The sequence below is a fragment of the Carex rostrata genome, chromosome 22 (genome assembly GCF_964058835.1).
Source record: "Carex rostrata chromosome 22, lpCarRost1.2, whole genome shotgun sequence".
NCBI lineage: Eukaryota > Viridiplantae > Streptophyta > Magnoliopsida > Poales > Cyperaceae > Carex > Carex rostrata.
In genome coordinates this window covers 2,161,702-2,184,608 of record NC_135939.1, presented here as the reverse complement: position 1 = coordinate 2,184,608, position 22,907 = coordinate 2,161,702, and the positions used below count along the sequence as shown (strand labels likewise).

The following is a 22,907-nucleotide window of genomic DNA, read 5'->3' as shown; positions in this document are numbered from 1 at the left end:
ACACTTCATTTCAAGTTTCCTACATATCTTTAAAAAAAATTCCGGGACTCTTTGAGGCCTCCACTGGATTGACCAAGAGATCTAGTGGGGCTGCCAGGCCACGTCGTAGCAGGAATGATTAGATTAATAGATTTGGTGAGAAATATGATTGCTAGATTCCCACCGTACCCCCTCTGCTCAATTGAATTGTATACATACTGTATCTGCATTTAAAGCGGCAATGCCCGACTTGTGCACATGCAAAACCGAGCCCAATTTAAATTTGAAAATAACAATTATACTATATCTTCCCCCACTTTTATTTATAAAAAAAAAAAAACAATTATACAATGTTCAAGTGTGTTCAAGAAATATAGAATGAGTTTACGAGTTCACCTCCAAGCACTAAGACTAGGGGTTACAGTTACACTCGTGCACTTAAGGTGCTCGATTAGATGTATCAGAGAGCAATGAAACCCCAAGCATACCTTCCACAACCCAGTGATGCTTTTGACCATTTCAGTCACGGCACCTCCACTCTCTACTCTTCCACCGCCAAGGCCTGGCTCCCACCAGATAAAGTGACAAACCCTGCACGTGCAGCCAGGTCATGCACGTAAGGTGTTTGTTTGCGCATGCAGCTAAGATGATTTCACTCGTATGACAAACTTCGTATGCACATCGTAAATTTTGGTTTGGATTGAGCCTGACCCGGCATAGAAAGCATTGGTCGGGTAGGAGATTTGCCTCGGTCATGTTGGGACATGTCGGATTAGTGACTCTACCACGCACTTCACCTTGCAGACAGTTCAATCTGGCCTAGTTTCTTTATTTTGATAATAAAGAACTCCGACTGAGTTTTATGCACGAATCCAAAAACAGATGACCACACTAATTGCGGTGTCAACCTACTCTATTTAAATATCGATCTCCTATCTCTTTGCTGTTCTAAGAAAGTTGCTAGAAAATTTGTTTGCATGGCTGGAGATGTGCTTTTCAGGTCAGGGCGGTCTCATGCATGGCACTTAAACATAGTATTGTTTCAGCTGTGTTTCCGTGAGTTCACTGTCGGATCCAAAACCGTAGCCGTATATTCACCAATATAAAGTTAAAATCGAAGCCTTTTGATTTTCGAAAATACACCAAACAAAGTGACAAACTTAGCGAGGCCCCAATAATATGGAAACTACGAATCCACCCTTGCTATGGATTCATATTTTCAAAGTAGAGGATATTTTATAAAATTACTGGGTTGACTTGTTAAAAACAAATCAGCTCTTCTTAAAGATTTTATGTGGCATGCAATATATCACAGTGCATGCAGCTTTTCAGAATGATCCATAAAATGTTATCATTAGATAGAAAATAACACGTCTATAAAATATCGACTTCACTATCAACATAATTAAAAAATTTCAAAGAATTGAATTATTAGTTTGAATCTTACAAATTGCAGCGGGCGTATATTTACAACACCATATGTGGTGATCTTATCCTATACAAAGAACTACCAAAGAGAGGAAAAAAAACCAAACGAATAGACACAAAACCTTTTGTATACTTCTGATTTACAAATTGAACCTATTTTTGTCATGAAAAAATTATCTATCTTCTTTGGAAGTTGAGCACTTTGATGGATACACCAAAGAGGAAAGCGAAGAGAACTGCAAATCCAACTACCCCAAGTAAACAGTGCCATCATTTGTAGTTTTATGGTGCATACGTGTGCGGAAAAACAGCGTCATTGCTATTAGGGTTGTCAGCATTAACTGCATTGATTTTTTTTATCTATGTAAGCACAATAAAAAAAGTTGATTTCATATACAAATTTATGCTGTGTTTCTTTCATACATTTAGTTAAAAACTTAAAATTGTGTACCTGAAATGCTCTGAAAATGTACACAAAAAGAGTTGTGTTTCATGAGGAGAAATTCTCTCGAGGCAGCCTTTAGCAGCTCTATCTTGCTTATACCGTACTTTGAGGTGGTTAGTGCGGCAGGGTGGCTCGTTGACTTGTCGAATGGTACAGATAACTCTGCTCTGAGCCTCTCACCAACATGGAATGACTTGAAAGCCTCTGGAAATTCACGTACTGGGACGTACCGGTATGACCTGTTGTGCCTCTGCCAATACTGACGCTGGTCTTTCTGAGATGTAACCTAAGCCATTAAATATTTCATATAATTAGCTTCTGCATCTTGGATGAAGTACTAAAATATGGGTAAAGTTTTGGGTCCCTTTTGGTACATTACTTATACCACCTTGAATTCTATATTTACTTTTGAGTAAAGCTAGGGTGTGACATGCTCACCAAGAAAGTTTGGTGAGCATAATTCTAAAAATATATCGGATCGACGTCAAATGCCGAATTTAAACCATTGAAATCCATGTACTTCATGAGTGATGCATATACATGCAAAATTTTGAAGTTTCGAGTTTATTTGCTACACGGTCAAGTGGTCAAAGAAACGAACATTTTATTATAAGTTATTTTACATATTCAATTTTTATTATTTCTTTGACCACTTGACCGTGTAGTAAATAAACTCGAAACTCTCAAAATTTTGCATGTATATGCATCACTCATAAAATACATGAATTTCAACGGTTTTGATTCGACATTTGACGTCGATCCGATATACTTTTAGAGTTATGCTCACCAAACTTTCTTGGTGAGCATGTCACACCCTAGCTTTACTCTTTACTTTTTTTTGTTTTTTTGAATATATTTTTATTTCTACTTTGTCCCTTCTTGTACCATTTTTCATTCTTAATTTGAGCCGGGATTAACTGTTTTCTCAAAGAAAAAGGTATGGTCTTAACCGGTATAAACTGGTTATTTAACAAGTACATCTGCAAAATTCCTTTTTCAGTTTACCTCTTGTAGGAAATCGGCAACACCTTTCCTTTCTGGTTACTTAAAACCCCATGGTTTCAAAAAAATCAAGGATATGTTCACGGGTCCCATGGTACACGACATGGCTATCGGACAGGAGGATGATGTCATCGAACAGGTCGAAGGTCTCAGGTGCCAGCTGTAGTAGCGAAATTACGGTTGTTTGTCCCAGAATGCTAGCGATTTGCTTCAGTGACCTTACTATTTGAAATGTGGTTGAGCTGTCCAAACCAGTTGAGATTTCACCGAATTTTTTATTAATAGAAATAAAATAAAATAAATATTTAAAAAGAACATTACTTTTGAATATTTTCCAAAACTAAGTAGAACGGGTTGTGAGGACCCGTCCCACCGGACGTGATTATACAACCCGTCCCGGTTAATCATTGTTATCCAACTTCCTAATTAAATTCGCTAAAAAAAAAAAAAAAAAGCCGGACGGAACTACAAAACCCGTCCCGATTTAAAAAAAAAAAAAAAAACGGACAGGACTACACAAACCGTCCCGAATTAAAAAAAAAAAAACGGACGGGACTACACAACCCGTCCCGAATTTAAAAAAAAAAAAAACGGACGGGACTACACAACCGGTCCCGAATTTAAAAAAAAAAAAAAAATCGGACGGCTTGTTTTATACTCTCCCGGCACGCTTTTAACTCATTTCCACTCTTCTGTAAGGCGTTCAGACGGGGAGAAAAGTTCTCATTTCTACTCAAACAGAAGGCAAGGTTCAGACGGAGACATCACTCAAATAGCAGCAGACAGAAAGAAGTTGTTATTGTTAATAGCGAAATTAAATTTCAAACAGGTAATTCTTTAATTATATTTTATGCTATATTATTCAGTAATTTTTATAAAATAATTTAATTAATATTAGTTTTTATTAATGTAATAATAATAATATGTAATTTATTCATTATTGTGTAGGTTAATAATATGTAATTTCTATTTAATTAATATTAGTTATGAATATATTTCAATAGGTAAATTTGGTAAGGTATCACTAAAATGTTATGAAATTTAATTTATTTTTACGTAATTATTGAACTTTATATTTGTTTAATTAAATGATTTTATTATTTTCTGCTATGTCATTCAGTAATTTTTGTAAAATAATTTAATTAATATTAGTTTTTATTAATGTAATAATAATAACATGTAATTTATTCATTATTGTGCAGGTTAATTTATAAAAATAATTAATCATGTTGATGCTGAGAATTTATTTTGGTGGTGAAATACGACACGGTCGTAAAGGAATAGAGTATAGTATTAGTCCTCGATTCTCATTGAGTGTGACTGATGAATACGGTTGGTATGATGTGAAAGGTGAAATTTATCGCCAACTTGGATATTCTGAGAATGAGTACAACCTAAAAGCACATGCACAGGTTAATGTTGGTACAACAGCCCGACGTTATTATGAGAAAATTGAAATCGTGTGCGATCAGAGTTGGAGAGGTATTTATATCCAAAGTATGCGTGCCCAAACCCAGTATACTTTTCTCGATTTATACATTGAGTTGGTTCCAATCATCGGTGAAATACAACCGCAGTTATTCGTTAATAGTATGGTGCCGGAAACAAATCCAGAACCTCGACAGACCCATTATAGTGATAACTATGCGGGTCCCAGTTTCTTCGAACCCTATCAGACACAACAAACACCGAGGCAAGACCCTCGACATACCCAATATAGTGGTAACTATGCGGATCCCAGTTTCTTTGAACCCTATCGGACACAACAAACACCGAGACGAGACCTTTATCTGCATCCTTATCCCAATCTGAACGAGTCGTCACCGTCTGTTCAGACAGAATACAATAATCAGAATAGCCCATGGATCGATCCACCGGAGGCAGCTGATCCTAATACTGATTTTGATGATGTGCCTCAAAGTGATGATGAAGAGGACGCTGACTCATGTGAGGATGATGCCGACTGGGATTATGAAGCTGATTCAGAAGGGGATGTCCGGGATGATACCTCGACACAATCACACCAAACACCACGCGTTCAGGCCGAACATTTTCCCATAAGTGACCGTGGTGTAAGTCACCCTGTGGCAAGCTTCAATGACACCTCAGCATTTCAACCCGCAGATGTCAACTTCTTCAGTAGGCCGAAACATGTTCATGATACACTCGCTGTAGGTAATGAATTCTCTTCAAAAGAGGCTCTGCAATTGAAAATAAATAGTTATCACATCAAAAAAAATATTGAAGTAAAAATTACGGGGAGCAATAGAACTAGCATGGTAGTCAATTGCAAGGACACCAGGTGTGCGTGGCGTTTGTATGCTAAGTCTGGATTATTTTCATCTAAGTGGGAAATTAGAACAATTTCAGGACCGCATACATGCCATGCCGATGCTTCTCGTACCGATCATGCACAATTAACTGCAAAAATGGTTGCCGATGTTATACGAGAAGATATTAGGGAAAATGTTGCCTTAACCATTAAAAGCGTTAAAGGGCTAGTTCGTAAAAAATACAAGGGAATCATACCCAAATATAACAAGTTGTGGCGTGGTCGAAAGCTGGCAATCGCACAACTATTCGGTAGTTGGGAAAAATCTTACGACCTTCTCACTCCATTGTTGGAAGCAATTAAAAAAGACAATCCAAGAACAAAATTCGAAGTTGCGCACGAACCCACAGGAGATCCAACAGAAAGGTTGTTTAAGGCAGCTGCGTGGGCTTACGGTCCGTGCATTGCTGCAGTGCCTCATCTCAGGCCAATCATTAGTATTGATGCATGCTTCCTTTCTGGTAGGTATCAAGGGAGATTGTTGATAGCGTGCGGTTACGATGCTGAGAACCAGTTGCTTCCTCTGGCTTTTGCATTAGTCGGGGAAGAGAGTTTCCAGACATGGGGATGGTTCATGAGGTGGCTGCGTCTGGAGGTAATTGGTAATAAGTTCATGTGCGTTGTTTCTGATCGGCACATGGGGATCAAGAAAGTATTCACCGATAGATACGGTGGTTGGTACGAGGATGGAGGCGAGTGCGTTCACAGATTGTGCTCACAACACATTGCCGAGAATTTGATGAAAAAAGTACACAATAGAAAACTTTGTGACCTATTTAAAATACTTTGCAACAAAAAGAAGCCACGGAGGTTTGAGGAGTTCTTCGAAATATTACGAAAGAAAAATCCAGATGCAGTTGCGTACTTAAATAATGTCGGTAAATATCAAGATACCAATCATAATGAGATCCCTAAACCATGGAAGGTGTATCAATGTATGGACAACGGCGCTCGTTGGGGAATTATGACTACTAACGGATCTGAATCGTTGAATAATGTATTCAAATTTAGCCAGAGACTGCCAGTTGTTGCACTGGTGGAAGACACATATTACAAGTGTCTTGCGTGGTTTAGGGATAGATAAGAGAAAGCAATGGCTCGCTTAGCTAGTCAACAACTTTGGTCAGAGCGAGTTGAAAAGCTATTGGCTAAAAGAATCAAAAAGTGTCTGGAAATGAATTCCATGCCACTCGGTGTGCACGGTGAACACGAGGTCAAGGTGAATGATGAGAGGGTCGTGTACAAAGAACGAGATGAAAATTTTACTTATAAAAAAGAAACTTTCCGGTATAAGGTTATCATAAGTAATGGAAACATAGCACAATGTGCATGTCTCAAACCACAGCTTACCGGTATACCGTGTGCTCATGTACTTGCCGTGTGTCGAGAACGGAGATACAACCACAACATATTCGTGAATCATTTGTATTCCGCAAAGACACTTACCGAAACTTGGAGTGGCCAATTTCACGGCTATGCCAACCAATGTGAATGGCCTCTCTATGACGGTCTAACTATTGTTCCGGATCATAACAAAATCAAGAAGGGTAGAAGAAAACACGCTCGTATAGTCATGACGATGGACGAAATGCAAGGAAGGACCGTGGGACACCAAGCTAGACGTTCGACGTCCGACAGACGTGCGGCAAGTTGGTTGCATTATTTTTGTGTCATTCACATTTGAAATGTATGTACATAATATATTAATGGCCTTGTTGTTGTGTTATTTGTTTAGAGGCTTCCTTCAATAAGAATCAGGGACAACAAGCTAGACATTCTGTGTCTGACATATATACAGCAGGTTTCTTAATATTTTAATATTGATTAATTTTTTTTTCCTTATCCAAAAATTGTGTATTCTAATTAATGCTTTTAAATCAGGAACATCTTCTGGTTACAGTCGAAGATGAAGTCGTACGTTCAAGACTCTTTTTAAGTAGTTTATTTTTGTTATTTGGTTTGTCATTGAAGATTATGTTTGTATTTTGTATTATGCATTGAATTTTTTTCTATGTTGTAAGTAATATATCCATGTTTACATCATAATAATCCTTATTTGCATTAAAAAAACTATTTTGGCATTTAAAGAAACATAAAAATAAAAACAAATATTCTCAAGTAGCATTCATGAAGCTAAGTATCATTCATACAAATAACAAAAACTAAATTAAAGTAACAGTCAATTTATCAAACAGTCCATTTATTACAGTCCATTTAAATACCTAGTCAAAAGTGAACAAGTCTGGTGCTCGGTGCTCTCGTCGTGGGTATCTTCGTTCAGGTCTAGCTTCCTGTTGGTCCACTCTCCTACGCCTGACGTAAACATTATTGTACGACGGGAAAAAGTGATTCACTGCTTGTGTACGTGGCGTAACGACCGGACTAGGTCCTGTGTTGTCTTCTGCACTAGTAACATCTAGCGGGGCCAGCCTGATATGATCCGAATTCTACAACAATCATTTTAGTATTTAGTACACATGATCGACTACTATTTAAATAAAACTTAAAATTTTGAAATTACTACCTGATATACCGGACTAGGTCCTGTGTCACCCGTGTATTGCGCATCCTGATGATAGGCCTGATCGTATGTCTGGTCCCAATTGACAAACACATTCACTCCCTGTAATAAGTATTTTATAATTTGTAAGAAACATAATAAACAATTATTTAATAATTATTTCAAGAGAGATAAAATTACCTGATAGACCTGACTAGGTCCTGTGTTGTCTTGTGCGAACGTGATAGGAACCTCTGATTCCTACAATAATTATTTTAGTATTCAATAAACCATTACAAAAATAATTAAAATTGAACATCATAAGTGATGAAATTATTACCTGATGGACCTGACTAGGTCCTGTGTGATAAACTGGGGCTTGCTGGTACACCGAGCTGTCTAACAACTCTGACATGAACTGCCCAACGTCATCCGTTCTCTATAAAAATAATGTAGTATTGTAATAAACAAACTCGACGATTATTTATAATTTCTTGGAGTATTAAATAATTACCTGATAGGCCTGGTCATATCCCGTGTTGCCTTGTGTGGACGTGCCATGATCCTCCGCTCCCTATAATTAATAATTTGCTATCTTAATAAACATAATCGACAACTAATTACAGTATTTTATTCCTATACTTACCAGATCAACCTGACTAGGTCCAGTTTGAAAGCTTTTGAGATATTCATTTAATCCGTCATTTGTTTCTATCCATCTCTCATGATAGTTGGGATTTATGTCTTGTGGCAAGTCAGGGATGTGTTCTGGATTATCACCGTCTGAGATGTCATCGATATTGTCTGGAAGATCGGCCGCTCTCAACATACTTTGCAATTTAGCATCCATACCGTTGTCTCTGAGAAGGCCACAACTTGCTTTCAGAAAAAATTTCCCTATTTTCTTGAGTGCCCTCGATTTCGTCAATCCCATAGCTGCTGATATTATCTTTATCCCTCGTAATGTCTATAAAAAAAAAGTGATAAGTAAATTGAAAGAATAATAACATCTCATAAATTTTTATAATTTATAAAACTTACATCACGTGTCGATTTCGGGGCACCGGGAATGTACCCTACTTCGCCAATCTCATCTCTGTATTCTGGAATGGGATCATCAAGACCCTCTATGCACCTCTTTCCTAAGAAGATATTGAACATGCCATTTTCCTGGAACCAACTTCGATATGGCAATATGTCGTAATGACTCCAATACCCGGTTGGAATAACCAAGTGGTCTCCTGGATTAGATGCCTCATTTACGTAATTTTGGTGCACATTAGACCAATTTACTAGTCCCACATTGGAACTGTGAACAAATTTATGTAACCGGCGTACCTCATCCTCGGGGAGCGGCAGTGCATACCCAAATTGCCTCATCACACGATCTGGATAATAATGCTCAATTATCCAAAAGTGCACAAGTGGCACACGAGCTAGCCATACACCCCTTTCGTCATTAACTCGTGATGGCAGCTTACACGGTATCTGATTTAACAATGCGTTGTAGGGCTCCCAATTTACCATGTAATCTTCGAGCTTCTGCAGTTCGTTGCGGAAGTAACTAACTCCACTCTGATTGTGACCTTGGCGATAATCATGGAGACAACACCACTTATCTCCGAATGCTGGACACTCTTGCTCATTTGGATTGGCCCAATTTGGACTCCAATCATTTAAGGGACGAGGACGGCCGGTCGGTAAACGAGACCAACACCAATGTTGTAGAAGCACATTTGGCCCGAACATAAGCTTTGTCTTACGCTGAACCGCAACACAAAGGCTCCTGTAGAGATAAGCCAGAACAGCCCCACCCCAGTTGTACTGTTCCGGGGAATCAAGATCTTATAGAAATTGCAAATACATTCCCGGAACCGAATCTCCCGACGAATCAGCAAAAAACATAGACCCGAACAAATCGAGTACATACGCCCTGGTGTACTGGCGTATCTGCTCCTCTATCGGCTCACCCGGGTTCGTATCTGGCATTGCAGCAAATCGAATACGCAACTCCTTCAAACTTATAGCATACCCAGAAGCCGTTCGAACCTCTTGCATGTCGTTTGGCCCCGATCTCTTTTTATTTTTAAGCACCGCACTTGCGGTCCCATTTCCAAGAAGTTGATCCACTAAGATGGACCAAGTACGGTCTGAAGCACCTGTCACCGGTAACCCTACGATCGGCAGCACCCAGAGACAGGAAACATCCTGCAGAGTAATTGTCATCTCTCCCACGGGAAGATGAAAACTGTGGGTCTCTGGTCTCCATCGCTCCACGAGACCAGCGAGGAGTGCTGGATCAATTTTTATGTGAGCCATTTGAGAAACCTGATACAAACCGAGTTTAAGCAAGAATGGTTTGCAAAGGTCGTTGTACTTAATCCCAGTCCAGATACCTCGAGGGTCCACTCCTACATCTCTGTAATCCTGTCAATGTTATACAATTTAATTAAAGTAAAATATTGTAATTCAAATAGTTATATCATTCTATAAAAAAACAAAATTATATGATTCATGGAGTAACTTACATCATCATGGATTCGTGAGACCTTATGTTGGTCATGTGGCATCCATAATAATTTGCTAAAATTATTTGCTGACCATGCCGATTCAAAACCAAAATCATCATGTGCAGCTGCAGCATGTGAAGGGCCACCCTGATCACGACTGCTTGACATTCTGCATGCATGCATGATATTTAAAAAAAAATTAATAACAATCTAAATTTACTAACCACTAATATTATTAAATAAATTACTAAATTAAGAATAGAACCGAACCGAACCAAACCGAACTTGGCAAACCACTAATAAAAATTAAGAATATTATTAAATAAATTACTAAAATTACTAACCACTAATAAAAATTAATGACCTTCTGCAAGCATAATATTCTTGAAACCGAACCGAACTTGGCAAACCAAAGTTATCATTCAGTTTTAAAAATAGAACCGAACCGACCCGAATTAGCATTGCAACCAAACCGAACCAAAGTTTTATTTCGGTTTGCTCAGTTTGTTCGATTTAATTTTGGTTTTAAATTTTTTTCAAACCGAACCGAACCCAAGTTATAATTCGATTTTGAAAAACCAACCGAATTGATCTAATAAACTGAAATAACCGAACCGATCCAATAAACCGAAATAACCGAACTAATTCGGTTTGATCCAAAACCGAACCGTTTGAACACTCCTAATTAATTCTTTTAAAATGCATTTCTATACTAATTACTATAATCAATAGTCTGATAACAAATCAAATTAGAAATTAACACATTTTTATACTAATTTAATTTGATTATATTTAAAACAAACCTGAAATAATCAATGACAGAGATGGTTTGAGATGACAGAGATGGTGCGGTGGAAAATTTTAAAAAAATCCGGACGGGTTGCGTTAATCCGTCCCATGCGCCGATCTGCTGTGCAAGGAGCGGAGCGAAGAGAAGCAGAAGCCAAGCCAGAAGCCGCTGCGGAAGAAGGAAGAAGTAAAAAAGAGAGTGGGGGACGGGTTAAGAGAACCCGTCCAGGTTTTTTTTTTTTTTTTTTCCGAGTTGGGATGGGACCAGTAAACCCGTCCAGAGTTTTTTTTTTTTTTTTTCCGGGTTGGGACGGGACCAGTAAACCCGTCCAGAATTTTTTTTTTTTTTTTCCGTGATAGGGTTAAGGGGTAAGATGATTAACCGGGACGGGGCATTTGGATCCGTCCGGTGGGACGGGTTGTTACAACCCGATCTACCTAGTTTTGGCAAAAAAAATTAAAGTAATGTTCTTTTTAAATATTTATTTTATTTTATTTCTATTAATAAAAAATTCGGTGAGATTTCATCCATAAATAACGCTGTTGTGGGTCCCACGATCATCTCACCTGTTGATAAAAGAGGATAATAACTTTAATTCATTTGAACTGTCCTTCAGGAAATAGCACATATTTCTTGGGGGTTTGGTTTTTGCCTTTTCGTTTTAAAAAATAATAGAATGGTGGGGTCTCATAAACTTGCACTAACTCAAATTGTTTTGGTATGGTTCCTCAGAAACTTGCACTAACTCAAATCGTTTTGGTATGGTTCAATCTATTTTGTGAAAATATATATTTTTTTTCTATCTGGAAAAATAATTTTAAAATTTTTTAAATAAAATATCCCTACTCGGAGTCTTTATTTATGTCCCAATTTTTTTATTACCATCTTAATTTTTTAAAATTCTGATCTTATTAGCGCTTTTTTAAAAATTCAAAATCCATCCTCCATGCAGATCAGATCTACGTAGAAAGTCAGGCATCCACGATTCCACGTAGATTGAATTTGCACAGAACTATTGAGTTACGCAGATTCAATTTGCGTATAATCCATTTTTCTAAAAACAAATAGAGACAATATTAATAGACGCTGGATTCATTGCAATCTATTTTTTCTTAAAACAAATAGGGACAGATTCCCCTTCGTGGTGGGACCACGATTAATTAAGTTATTGTTTGATATTTGAAGTTTTTTCTTAGTAGCTTTATTTCTATCAGTGTTGTAAATATAAGGGCATGTGTTTGTCAAACAGGTGAACAGAGTACTATCAAGATATTAATTAGTATATGATCGGTTAATCAAATTTTACGAATAATTTTATATTTTCATTAAAGTTATGTACATATACTTTTAATTATTAAAAATGATTAATTTAATTCATTAAACTTATCAAATAAACTTAATTATTTTAATTTCATTTCATTGTTAATTAATAAAATTTTATGAAATTGCCATTTAGAAAATCTTAGATAAAACAGAACAAAATAAGTACATATATAATGTATAAATAGAGAAAAATAATAATAATAATGACTAATTAGATGACAATATAAACAAAAAACAGACTCTTAGTAATAATTTAATCACCGCGAACATCAGGTTAAGCGGCCGTTTTCTAAACACAGATTTCTACGTAGGTCCTGCAATCCTTGTTTCTTAGATACATAAGATTTTAATCTCAACTCATAAACTACAAATTAAACTCCAACAATCTTTATTAGGAAAAATAGAATATAGATTCCATGCAGATTTGGTGCTAAAATTCAATCTGCGTGAATGGTAGATTTTGAACTTATAAAAATTGCTGATAAAGTTAGGATTTTAAATAATTAAGTTGGTAAGTAATTAATGTTGGATTGAATCGGCATTTTTGTTGTTGTGGCGAAATTACATTTTTCGGAGGAAAACAATCCCGTACTTACACATTATCAAGATATGTATGGAGTCGCTGTCTGCGTCAGGGACCCACTTCTAATAATGACATAATAGACATTTCCTTGACTTTCTTTGTCTTTTGTTGACCACATGCAAACCCACTGATGCATCAGCAATGATCTTTTTTGCTTCTTACATCAGCAGTGATCTCATACGCCGTACGTAATTCAATCCAACATATACTCTCAGTCACTGTTATACACTCATATATAAATAAAGGAAACCCTTCTCTGTGCTAAACCCATCTTTCATCTCCTTTTCATTCTCATTTTTAATCTCAACAGAGATATCTCTTTTAAACTCACCTGTTGTCTCAATAATTCTTGTTTTCAATTGCTGAAAAGGTGTTTCGAGTAAGAATGGATACGGTAGAAGATATTGTGATAGTTGGTGCTGGCTCTGCTGGTCTGGCAACTGCACTTGGATTGCATAGGTGTGCTCATTTATCTCTCTCTCTACCAGACAAGACTTGAAATTATGTGGAATCGACCTTACCTTCTATTTGCTTTCAGATCAGGTGCGGCGTAGCACCCGATCTACACACAATCTGACCACCTATTTTTTGTTAAGATTTGTGCTTTCCTTAAGATTCACACCCCCTCTTAAAATCCACATACATATACACCTTCAATTTCAGCCATATTAAGTTTCCAATGGCTTCATCCTTAAAAATTGGATCCTGTAGATACTGACCAGTACTGGTACTATACTATGTTGCTTCTGTACCAATTTAAGGTTACTTGGAAGTTGAAACATGGCCAATGATTTGGTACATTTGGAAGATATTTGTACCATGCAAATCACTTACCGTTTTAAATTTACATTGTTTTTATCTTTGCATGCATGATTATACAGGAAGCAGAGACGGATTTAGATTATAGCTGAGGTGGTTAAGTCAAACCATTAATTATAAAAATAACAACTTTGTCCACTATATTTTATAATTTTTATAAGTGTTGATACTTTTCAACTCCCTATCTAAAGTAAATTATACTACAATAATTTATTTAGCTCTCTAAATCTCAATTTTCTGGTTTTGTTCCTGTAGAAAAGGAGTGAAGAGCTTGGTTTTGGAGTCATCACCGACAATGCGTACCACGGGATTTGCATTCTCAATTTGGACAAATGCATGGCGTGCATTAGATGCTCTTGGTGTCGGTGACAAAGTCAGGGATCATCATCTCTTGATGGAAAGGTGAATGATGCATGAATTATTTACTTGCCACTAATTTTGTGCACTAGATGTAGAGGAAATAATATATACATAACAGATCATCAGTTTACTGCTGGTTTTGTTTCAGAAAATTTAATTAGGTCCGTTTCAGACCTTAACTGATATGTTTCTATACCAGATGACCCGGCAATTCTTCTTTATTTATTAATGCCTTAATGGACTGAAATGCTGTAATTAAGATACCAGCAAAAAAGTTAATAATGGTATACTGGAACCTTGGTTACATTATCGAGTAAAACTAGGGTGTTCTTAAGCTCATCCAGTTCAAGTGTACTCAACTTCAAAACCTATCACATGGACTTCAAATGATGAATTTAAACCTGAAAACCGATCTAATTCACCAATGATGCATTTACATGCAAAATTTATAAATTTTCGAACTAATTTAGTACAAAGTTAAGTAGTCAATGATGAGAATTAACTAATAAACCTTCTTTTTTTGACCGCTTGACTTTATACAAAATTAAATTTAAAATTTTACATGCAAATAATCACTCGTGAAGTACAATTTTAACCGTTTGAATTTGTCGTTTGAAGTCAATTCGATAGGTTGGTAATCTTAATAACACCCAAATTTTATTCCCATAAATATGTTTGTCGTAGTTTTTCCTTCAAAATCTAAGTATACAACTATACATGATAATTATTCAAGACTGAGCCCTCTTTTATACAACTTTTGCAGCGTTACATTTTTGACAGAAACATCAGGAGACATTTCTGCAAAAGTGGATCTAGACAAAGCTCAAGGAAAAATGTAAGAAATACAGTAGTACCTTTATGAGAAATTTTATATACACTGAAAGTAGGAAACTAAACTCGTGGTTTCTTATTGAAGCTTATTGTACATTTTTGAACCATCTCTCCACCAAATACCAATCCTGTATGATACCCGTGTTGGAAATGGTTTTTCTTTTAAAATAAATTGAGATAGGGTCCAAGCCATGACACAACTTTTACTATGAAAGAAAGAGAGAATTTTACAAGCACAATACCTGTTTTTGGTTTTCTATAAAATATAAAATCCTGTTTTTCCAATGCCAGAAAACCCATTTCACTATTGGAGAGATAAAAATGACCCAAAAGCTTTCTAGAAAAGATTAGGGAATAATGGGAATATTTGAATATCAAAATATTAAAAAGAACTGTTTTAGTTCATCCATTTATGAATCTTAAAATTGACGATTCAATATGTCTTTCTTTTGAACAAGAGGAATGCATGAAGTTCGTTGCGTAAAGAGGGACTTCATGTTGGAAACCTTAGCAACAGAGCTACCAAAGGACACCATCAGATTTTCATCTAAAATTGTTCTAATTGAAGAAGACGGAAATCTTAAGCTCCTGCACTTGGCCGATGGCTCTATAATTAAAGCAAAGGTGCATACAATCGTAACACAATTAAAATTTCAATATAAATTTAACATAAAATCAAGCGGCCCACAGAAAAAAAAAAGGTTTATTAAGTTAATTTAATACGTTCATTGTTCATCATTTTTTTGACAGCTTGATTTTATACTAAATTTATTCAAAAATTATAAATTTGACATGTAAACGCCACACTCATGAAGTAGATCAGTTTCAACGAATTGGATTCATCGTTTGAAGTCAGTCTGATAGGTTTAAGAGAGCTTAAGAACACCTAGTTCTACTCCATCTAGCATATCTGGTATACTCCAACAAAAGCAAATAAGAAATCGAGCCCAATAAAGATTTGTCATAGGAAATAACAAAATGGAAAAAAATAGGACACTTCCAATATAATCTGTCCATTGCCATTAACTGAGCAAGCTAACTCAACAGTCTAAGATGCTCATGAAGAAATATGATTTAGATAACTAAGATTCTAGTGGCGTTAAAATACAGGTATTAATAGGGTGTGATGGAATAAACTCGGTGGTGGCAAAATATATAGGCCTAGAGAAGCCTTTATTATCAGGCCGTTGCGCGACTAGAGGCATTTCCGAGCACCCAAGTGGTCATGGTTTTAAACACGATTTTCTTAACATAAATGGAGGAGGATTCCGTTTTGGCTTCTTGCCCTGCTCTGAGAAAAACATGTACTGGTTTTTCACTTGGGGCCCCTCTGAAAATGGTATATTGTTGCTCCCTTTTGCCTAAAAATCATGCTTTTACTACTATACTAGGGAAGTTAATGTTCTCACTATGATTAGTCACTTAAATGGGTAAATAGTAGTTATTTTATTGAGGTTAAATATTTTTAACCAGCAGTTGATGAGTGCTTAATTAGTTACTAAAAGTAATACATTGAAGTTGTCATCCTAGGGATCCTAATGTAAAGACTATTTCTTTATCCAATCTACAAATCAAAAATCAAATGTTAAACTGCAAAAATTAAAAGCCAATTGCAACATTGGAACTTTTCAGGGGCAGATAAGGTAGATGAAAGCATACAAAAGATGCGAGAATTTGTCGTAAAAACTTTAACAGCATCAAAAGTGCCTCGGGAAATGATTGAAGTGATAGAAAGAAGTGAGATGAGTGAGGTGGTGTCAAGTCCCTTGAGATACCGGTCCCCCATGTCTCTCTTATTTGGAAACATCACCAAAAGAAATATATGTGTAATTGGTGATGCGCTCCATCCAATGACACCCGATTTAGGCCAAGGCTGTTGCACATCTCTGGAAGACGGAGTTATTCTATCAAGGTATTTGGCGGATGCTGTTCATGATGGAAATGTTGAGGTAGCTTTGGACAAATTTGCAAGAGATAGGAGGTGGAGGTGCGCAAATATGGTTGCCAAATCTTATATCACAGGGTTCATACAACAAAGCAGTAACTGGTTTGTGAGCTTTTTGAGGGAGAAGCTTTTGGCCGGGATCATGGCTAGAGATCTGCTGAATGTATCAGACTATGATTGTGGGAAACTCTGAAATTAGTAACACATTATGAGATTCTCTGTGGACTGAGAAATTGTATGAAATTCTCCCGTTTGTTTTCTCATTCTTTTGTATTCACTACGAATAAGTGAATAAGTTCAGATGTGACTGGCAAACAATTTCTTATTATTTTTTTCTTGAATATTAATAATCAGTTTTGTATTCACTACGAATATGATTTCTCCATAGTTACTTTCTTTTGAAATACACTTCATTTCAAGTTTCCTACATATCTTTAAAAAAAAATTCCGGGACTCTTTCAGGCCTCCACTGGATTGACCAAGAGATCTAGTGGGGCTGCCAGGCCACGTCGTAGCAGGAATGATTAGATTAATAGATTTGGTGAGAAATATGATTGCTAGATTCCCACCGTACCCCCTCTGCTCAATTGAATTGTATACATACTGTATCTGCATTTAAAGCGGCAATGCCCGACTTGTGCACATGCAAAACCGAGCCCAATTTAAATTTGAAAATAACAATTATACTATATCTTCCCCCACTTTTATTTATAAAAAAAAAAAAACAATTATACAATGTTCAAGTGTGTTCAAGAAATATAGAATGAGTTTACGAGTTCACCTCCAAGCACTAAGACTAGGGGTTACAGTTACACTCGTGCACTTAAGGTGCTCGATTAGATGTATCAGAGAGCAATGAAACCCCAAGCATACCTTCCACAACCCAGTGATGCTTTTGACCATTTCAGTCACGGCACCTCCACTCTCTACTCTTCCACCGCCAAGGCCTGGCTCCCGCCAGACAAAGTGACAAACCCTGCACGTGCAGCCAGGTCATGCACGTAAGGTGTTTGTTTGCGCATGCAGCTAAGATGATTTCACTCGTATGACAAGCTTCGTATGCACATCGTAAATTTTGGTTTGGATTGAGCCTGACCCGGCATAGAAAGCATTGGTCGGGTAGGAGATTTGCCTCGGTCATGTTGGGAGATGTCGGATTAGTGACTCTACCACGCACTTCACCTTGCAGACAGTTCAATCTGGCCTAGTTTCTTTATTTTGATAATAAAGAACTCCGACTGAGTTTTATGCACGAATCCAAAAACAGATGACCACACTAATTGCGGTGTCAACCTACCCTATTTAAATATCGATCTCCTATCTCTTCGCTGTTCTAAGAAAGTTGCTAGAAAAATTGTTTGCATGGCTGGAGATGTTCTTTTCAGGTCAGGGCGGTCTCATGCATGGCACTTAAACATAGTATTGTTTCAGCTGTGTTTCCGTGAGTTCACTGTCGGATCCAAAACCGTAGCCGTATATTCACCAATATAAAGTTAAAATCGAAGCCTTTTGATTTTCGAAAATACACCAAAGTACCAAACAAAGTGACAAACTTAGCGAGGCCCCAATAATATGGAAACTACGAATCCACCCTTGCTATGGATTCATATTTTCAAAGTAGAGGATATTTTATAAAATTACTGGGTTGACTTGTTAAAAACAAATCAGCTCTTCTTAAGAATTTTCTGTGGCATGCAATATATCACAGTTCATGCAGCTTTTCAGAACAATCCATAAAATGTTATCATTAGATAGAAAATAACACGTCTATAAAATATCAACTTCACTATCAACATAATTAAAAATTTTCAAAGAATTGAATTATTAGTTTGAATCTTACAAATTGCAGCGGGCGTATATTTACAACACCATATGTGGTGATCTTATCCTATACAAAGAACTACCAAAGAGAAGAAAAAAAATCAAACGAATAGACACAAACACCATGTTTGATTGTGGCCTAAAGAATGAAATAAATAGTTTAGGCCTCGTTATTCCACCAAACGTGCCTTAATTGAGCCGGACTAAGGTGGCATAAGCCAATCTTTAGGCCGGCCTAAATTAAATCACCTCACATGGTGGTTTAATTTTTATTCCACCTCGTGACCTAACTTGAATGATTATAATAATATTTTATTTGTATATAATTAGTATATTATTATTAATAATAATTATTAGTATATAATTATATAATTAATATCTTATATTGTTAATATATTAAATAATTATTATAATAATATTATATAATTAATATCCTTTTATTAATAAATAATTATATAATTATTATGTTATATTGTTAATATATTAAATAATTATTATATAATATTGTAATATATTATAGTTATTATCAATATATTAATATTGTGTAATTAGTATCTTATTAACGATATATAGTACTATATAATTAATATGTTATATTGTTAATATATTAAATAATTATTATAATAATATTATAATATATTAATATTATATAATTAATATTTTCTTATTCATAATTATTGTTAAGCAATTATATATTTAATATGTTATATTTTTAATATATTAAATAATTATTATAATAATATTACAATATATTATAGTTGTTATTAATATATTAATATTATATAATTAGTATCTTATTATTAATAATTATTATTAATTTATAATTATATAATTAATAATTAATATTGTTAATATAGTAAATTATTATTATAATAATATTATAATATAGTATAGTTGTTATTGATATATTAATATTATATAATTAGTATCTTATTATTAATAATTATTATTAATATATAATTATATAATTAATATTTTATATTGTTAATATATTAGATAATTATTTTAATAAGATTATATAATTAGTATCTTTTTATTAATAATTATTATTAATTAATAATTATATAATTAGTATTTTATTATTAATAATTATTATTAATTTATAATTAATATTTTATATTATTAATATATTAAATAAATTTTAGAATAATATATAATATATTACAGTTATTATTAATATATTAATATTATATAATTAGTATCTTATTATAAATAATTAATCAATTTAGGCTTTCAAAACTTTAGTCCTCCACCAACTCTAACCAAACAAGAAATAATTTAAACTATGATTTAACTTTAGACCTCAATCAAACATGAATAATTTAAACTAGCCTAAGTTGGAATAACCAATTTATACCTCCTTAGCTTTAGCCCACAACCAAACGTGGGGAAAACCTTTTGTATACTTCTGATTTACAAATTGAACCTATTTTTGTCATCAAAAAATTATCTATCTTCTTTGGAAGTTGAGCACTTTGATGGATACACCAAAGACGAAAGCGAAGAGAACTGCAAATCCAACTACCACAAGTAAACAGTGCCATCATTTGTAGTTTTATGGTGCATACGGGCTGTCAACATTAACTGCATTGATTTTTTTATCTATGTAAGCACAATAAAAAAAGTTGATTTCATATACAAATTTATACTGTGTTTCTTTCATACATTGAGTAGTTAAAAACTTAAAATTGTGTACCTGAAATGCTATGAAAATGTACACAAAAAGAGTTGCGTTTCATGAGGAGAAATTCTCTCGAGGCATGCCTTTAGCAGCTCTATCTTGCTTATACCGTACTTTGAGGTGGTTAGTGCGGCAGGGTGGCTCGTTGACTTGTTGAATGGTACAGATAACTCTGCTCTGAGCCTCTCACCAACATGGAATGACTTGAAAGCCTCTGGAAATTCACGTACTGGGACGTACCGGTATGGCCTGTTGTGTAGGGTTTCTCAACAACTTCATTTTAATTCTCATCTTTTCGTTTTCACCCCCTCCCTTTCTCAGTTATGCCTCTTGCGTACTGGTGAGTGTAAATACGAGTAATATTTTAGCGTACCTCTTGTGACACGCTTTCGTTGCCCTCCAGAAATACCTCTGAGCATCTCATCCCCTACAGTGGTATCGGCACGTATATCCAAACCCAAAATCTGCAAAATTCAGGGAAATATCAAGAAAAGAAAACAGAGAAAAAGAGGTACTTTCTGAAATTTTTATCAAGAAGATGGATGTGATTTGTACCTTGAGCACATAGTCAGTAATGATGCTCGTTTCTTGGCCTCTTGTCGACACTGCCTGGATTTTTTGCAATAATAAAGAAAACTTCATGAAGTACCAATTAAGAAAAAAATGGGATTAAAGAAAATTGAGCTACTTTTTTTTTTTAATAAATTGGTAAGCAATTGAGCATCTTAATACTTTTTAGTATTATAGTAAGATATCTAATATATTACCTTCATATACACATCAAGGTCAGGATCAGGCTTGATATTTGAATCTTTCTCTCCTAGAAAGCTGAGTTAACATATCTACATCCATTTTCAAATACATATTATTTAGTACTTATCATACATCATATTGACAAAAACTAGATCTAGTTGTCTGAAAATTGTAAAATTTTATACCATATCTAGTACCAACACCCTGGACCCTGGCAGAGAAGGCTAGGGTTTTTCGAACTGTCATCTCAGCAATGTGCAAGTCATGTTGGCTTACATAAGCTGCTGTTCTCTGTGGCACAAACTCATAAATGCCATGTCCATTGTATGTAACCTTTCCAGTAACCTGTTTAATTGGCAAAGAAATTAATTAATTTATGGTTGACTACGAAGTTGATTAAAAAGACAATAATTAAAAGAATTGAAGAGCTAAAAGAGTACTTTTAGTTCAGAGTCTAGCTTTCCGGCCAAGGCCAAAAGCAGTGATGTTTTTCCTGAGCCGGGTGGTCCCAGTAACAATGTCATCCTGAATTTTTAAAATTTATAATTCATAAAGTGACCAACATATCCACAAAATTTAAAATGTACCATGTGTATATGTTATTACACAGTGAAAATATACTTTTACACAAAAGTAAGCCTTTATATGAACAGATAAAATAATCCTTAATTTGTTCAAACAAGTGAGGAGAAAAAATAACTTCCCAATAGTTTAATAATTTATATATGCAAAACATCCCCTCTGGGGTGGGAATATTTTAGTACCTCTTAGGCTTGACAACTCCACTGATATCATGAAGAATATTAAGAGGCATTTTCTTGTTCGGCAGTATGTGCAGAGCATTCACCATAGACTAAAATAAGAAAAGATGCATGCCATTATATCCACTGTATAATAATATGAACAATTAGTAAAAGTTGCTGGACCCAAGTATAAAATTACCTCAAGAGAATTAATTGTAGCATTGATAAATGTTGGCAATCCCCTGCTACCAACATTGGCTAATGCTTCAATATTTAAATTCTCATAACGAATTTCGATTGTTAGAAAATCGAGCCCAACCCTGAAAAAAATAATATTTCCAATAATCCAATCATTTTACCTCCACAAATAATATGATGAATTTTAAAAATGTGAAGAACATTTCAAAGACAGATCATCAGCAGCCTAAGGAACATTTTATCCAACACTTTGTGAGCAGCGACTAGTAAGTTGTTAGTTCCATATACATGCTTATTTAACCCACATTTTCATGGTTTGCACTCACCGGTCGATCCTCTGTTTCAACTTGAGCAAGAATCGTTCATTATCCTCCTCGGCAACGCGCACCAGCCGCTCGATGAGCTAGCGCTTCTCAGTGATCCCGAGATTGTCTATGTTGATCTCTTTCCCGACACCTCCATCAAGGAATAACCCCTTCTTCATGCAGTTGTATGTGGGAATCTTCTCCAGTCGATCCACTTGAGCGACTCCTCGTCATCTTCACGGGTCGATCCATTGATGCACTGCCAGCTCGTTGGAAGATTGAAGAGCTGTTCTGGCATAGGCTCGGCAGCCTGAAGGAAATGATTGAATCCATTTGTGAACTCAAGTACAGTACGGGAGTTTCTCTTCCTTCAATTTGTTATTTTGTTTCCTTTTCTAGCTAGGGTTTCTCTTTTTTTTTTTTTATTTACGAAAATGGAGGGAGAGAGATGTAGGGTTTGTTTTCTTTGAAATAAGGGATTGATAGATGGATCGAAGGAACGCGAATGAATGAATCCTGGGGAGTAATGGAGTCATTTTATACGTAGAGGAGGCGCGGG

At 35.4% G+C, this 22,907-nt stretch overlaps 1 protein-coding gene and 1 pseudogene across 1 annotated transcript; one reads left to right on the top strand and one right to left on the bottom strand.

The window, feature by feature from the left end:
• Nucleotides 1-520: 520 nt before the first annotated feature.
• On the bottom strand, nucleotides 521-22,646 carry LOC144573734 (ABC transporter G family member 44-like; annotated as a pseudogene).
• On the top strand, nucleotides 13,158-17,162 carry LOC144574239 (monooxygenase 2-like). Its single transcript, XM_078324157.1, has 6 exons — nucleotides 13,158-13,351; nucleotides 13,967-14,113; nucleotides 14,835-14,906; nucleotides 15,361-15,526; nucleotides 16,013-16,241; nucleotides 16,535-17,162. The coding sequence occupies exons 1-6, from the start codon at nucleotides 13,278-13,280 to the stop codon at nucleotides 17,038-17,040; spliced, it is 1,194 nt and encodes a 397-aa protein (XP_078180283.1). The 5' UTR covers nucleotides 13,158-13,277; the 3' UTR covers nucleotides 17,041-17,162.
• Nucleotides 22,647-22,907: the final 261 nt, after the last annotated feature.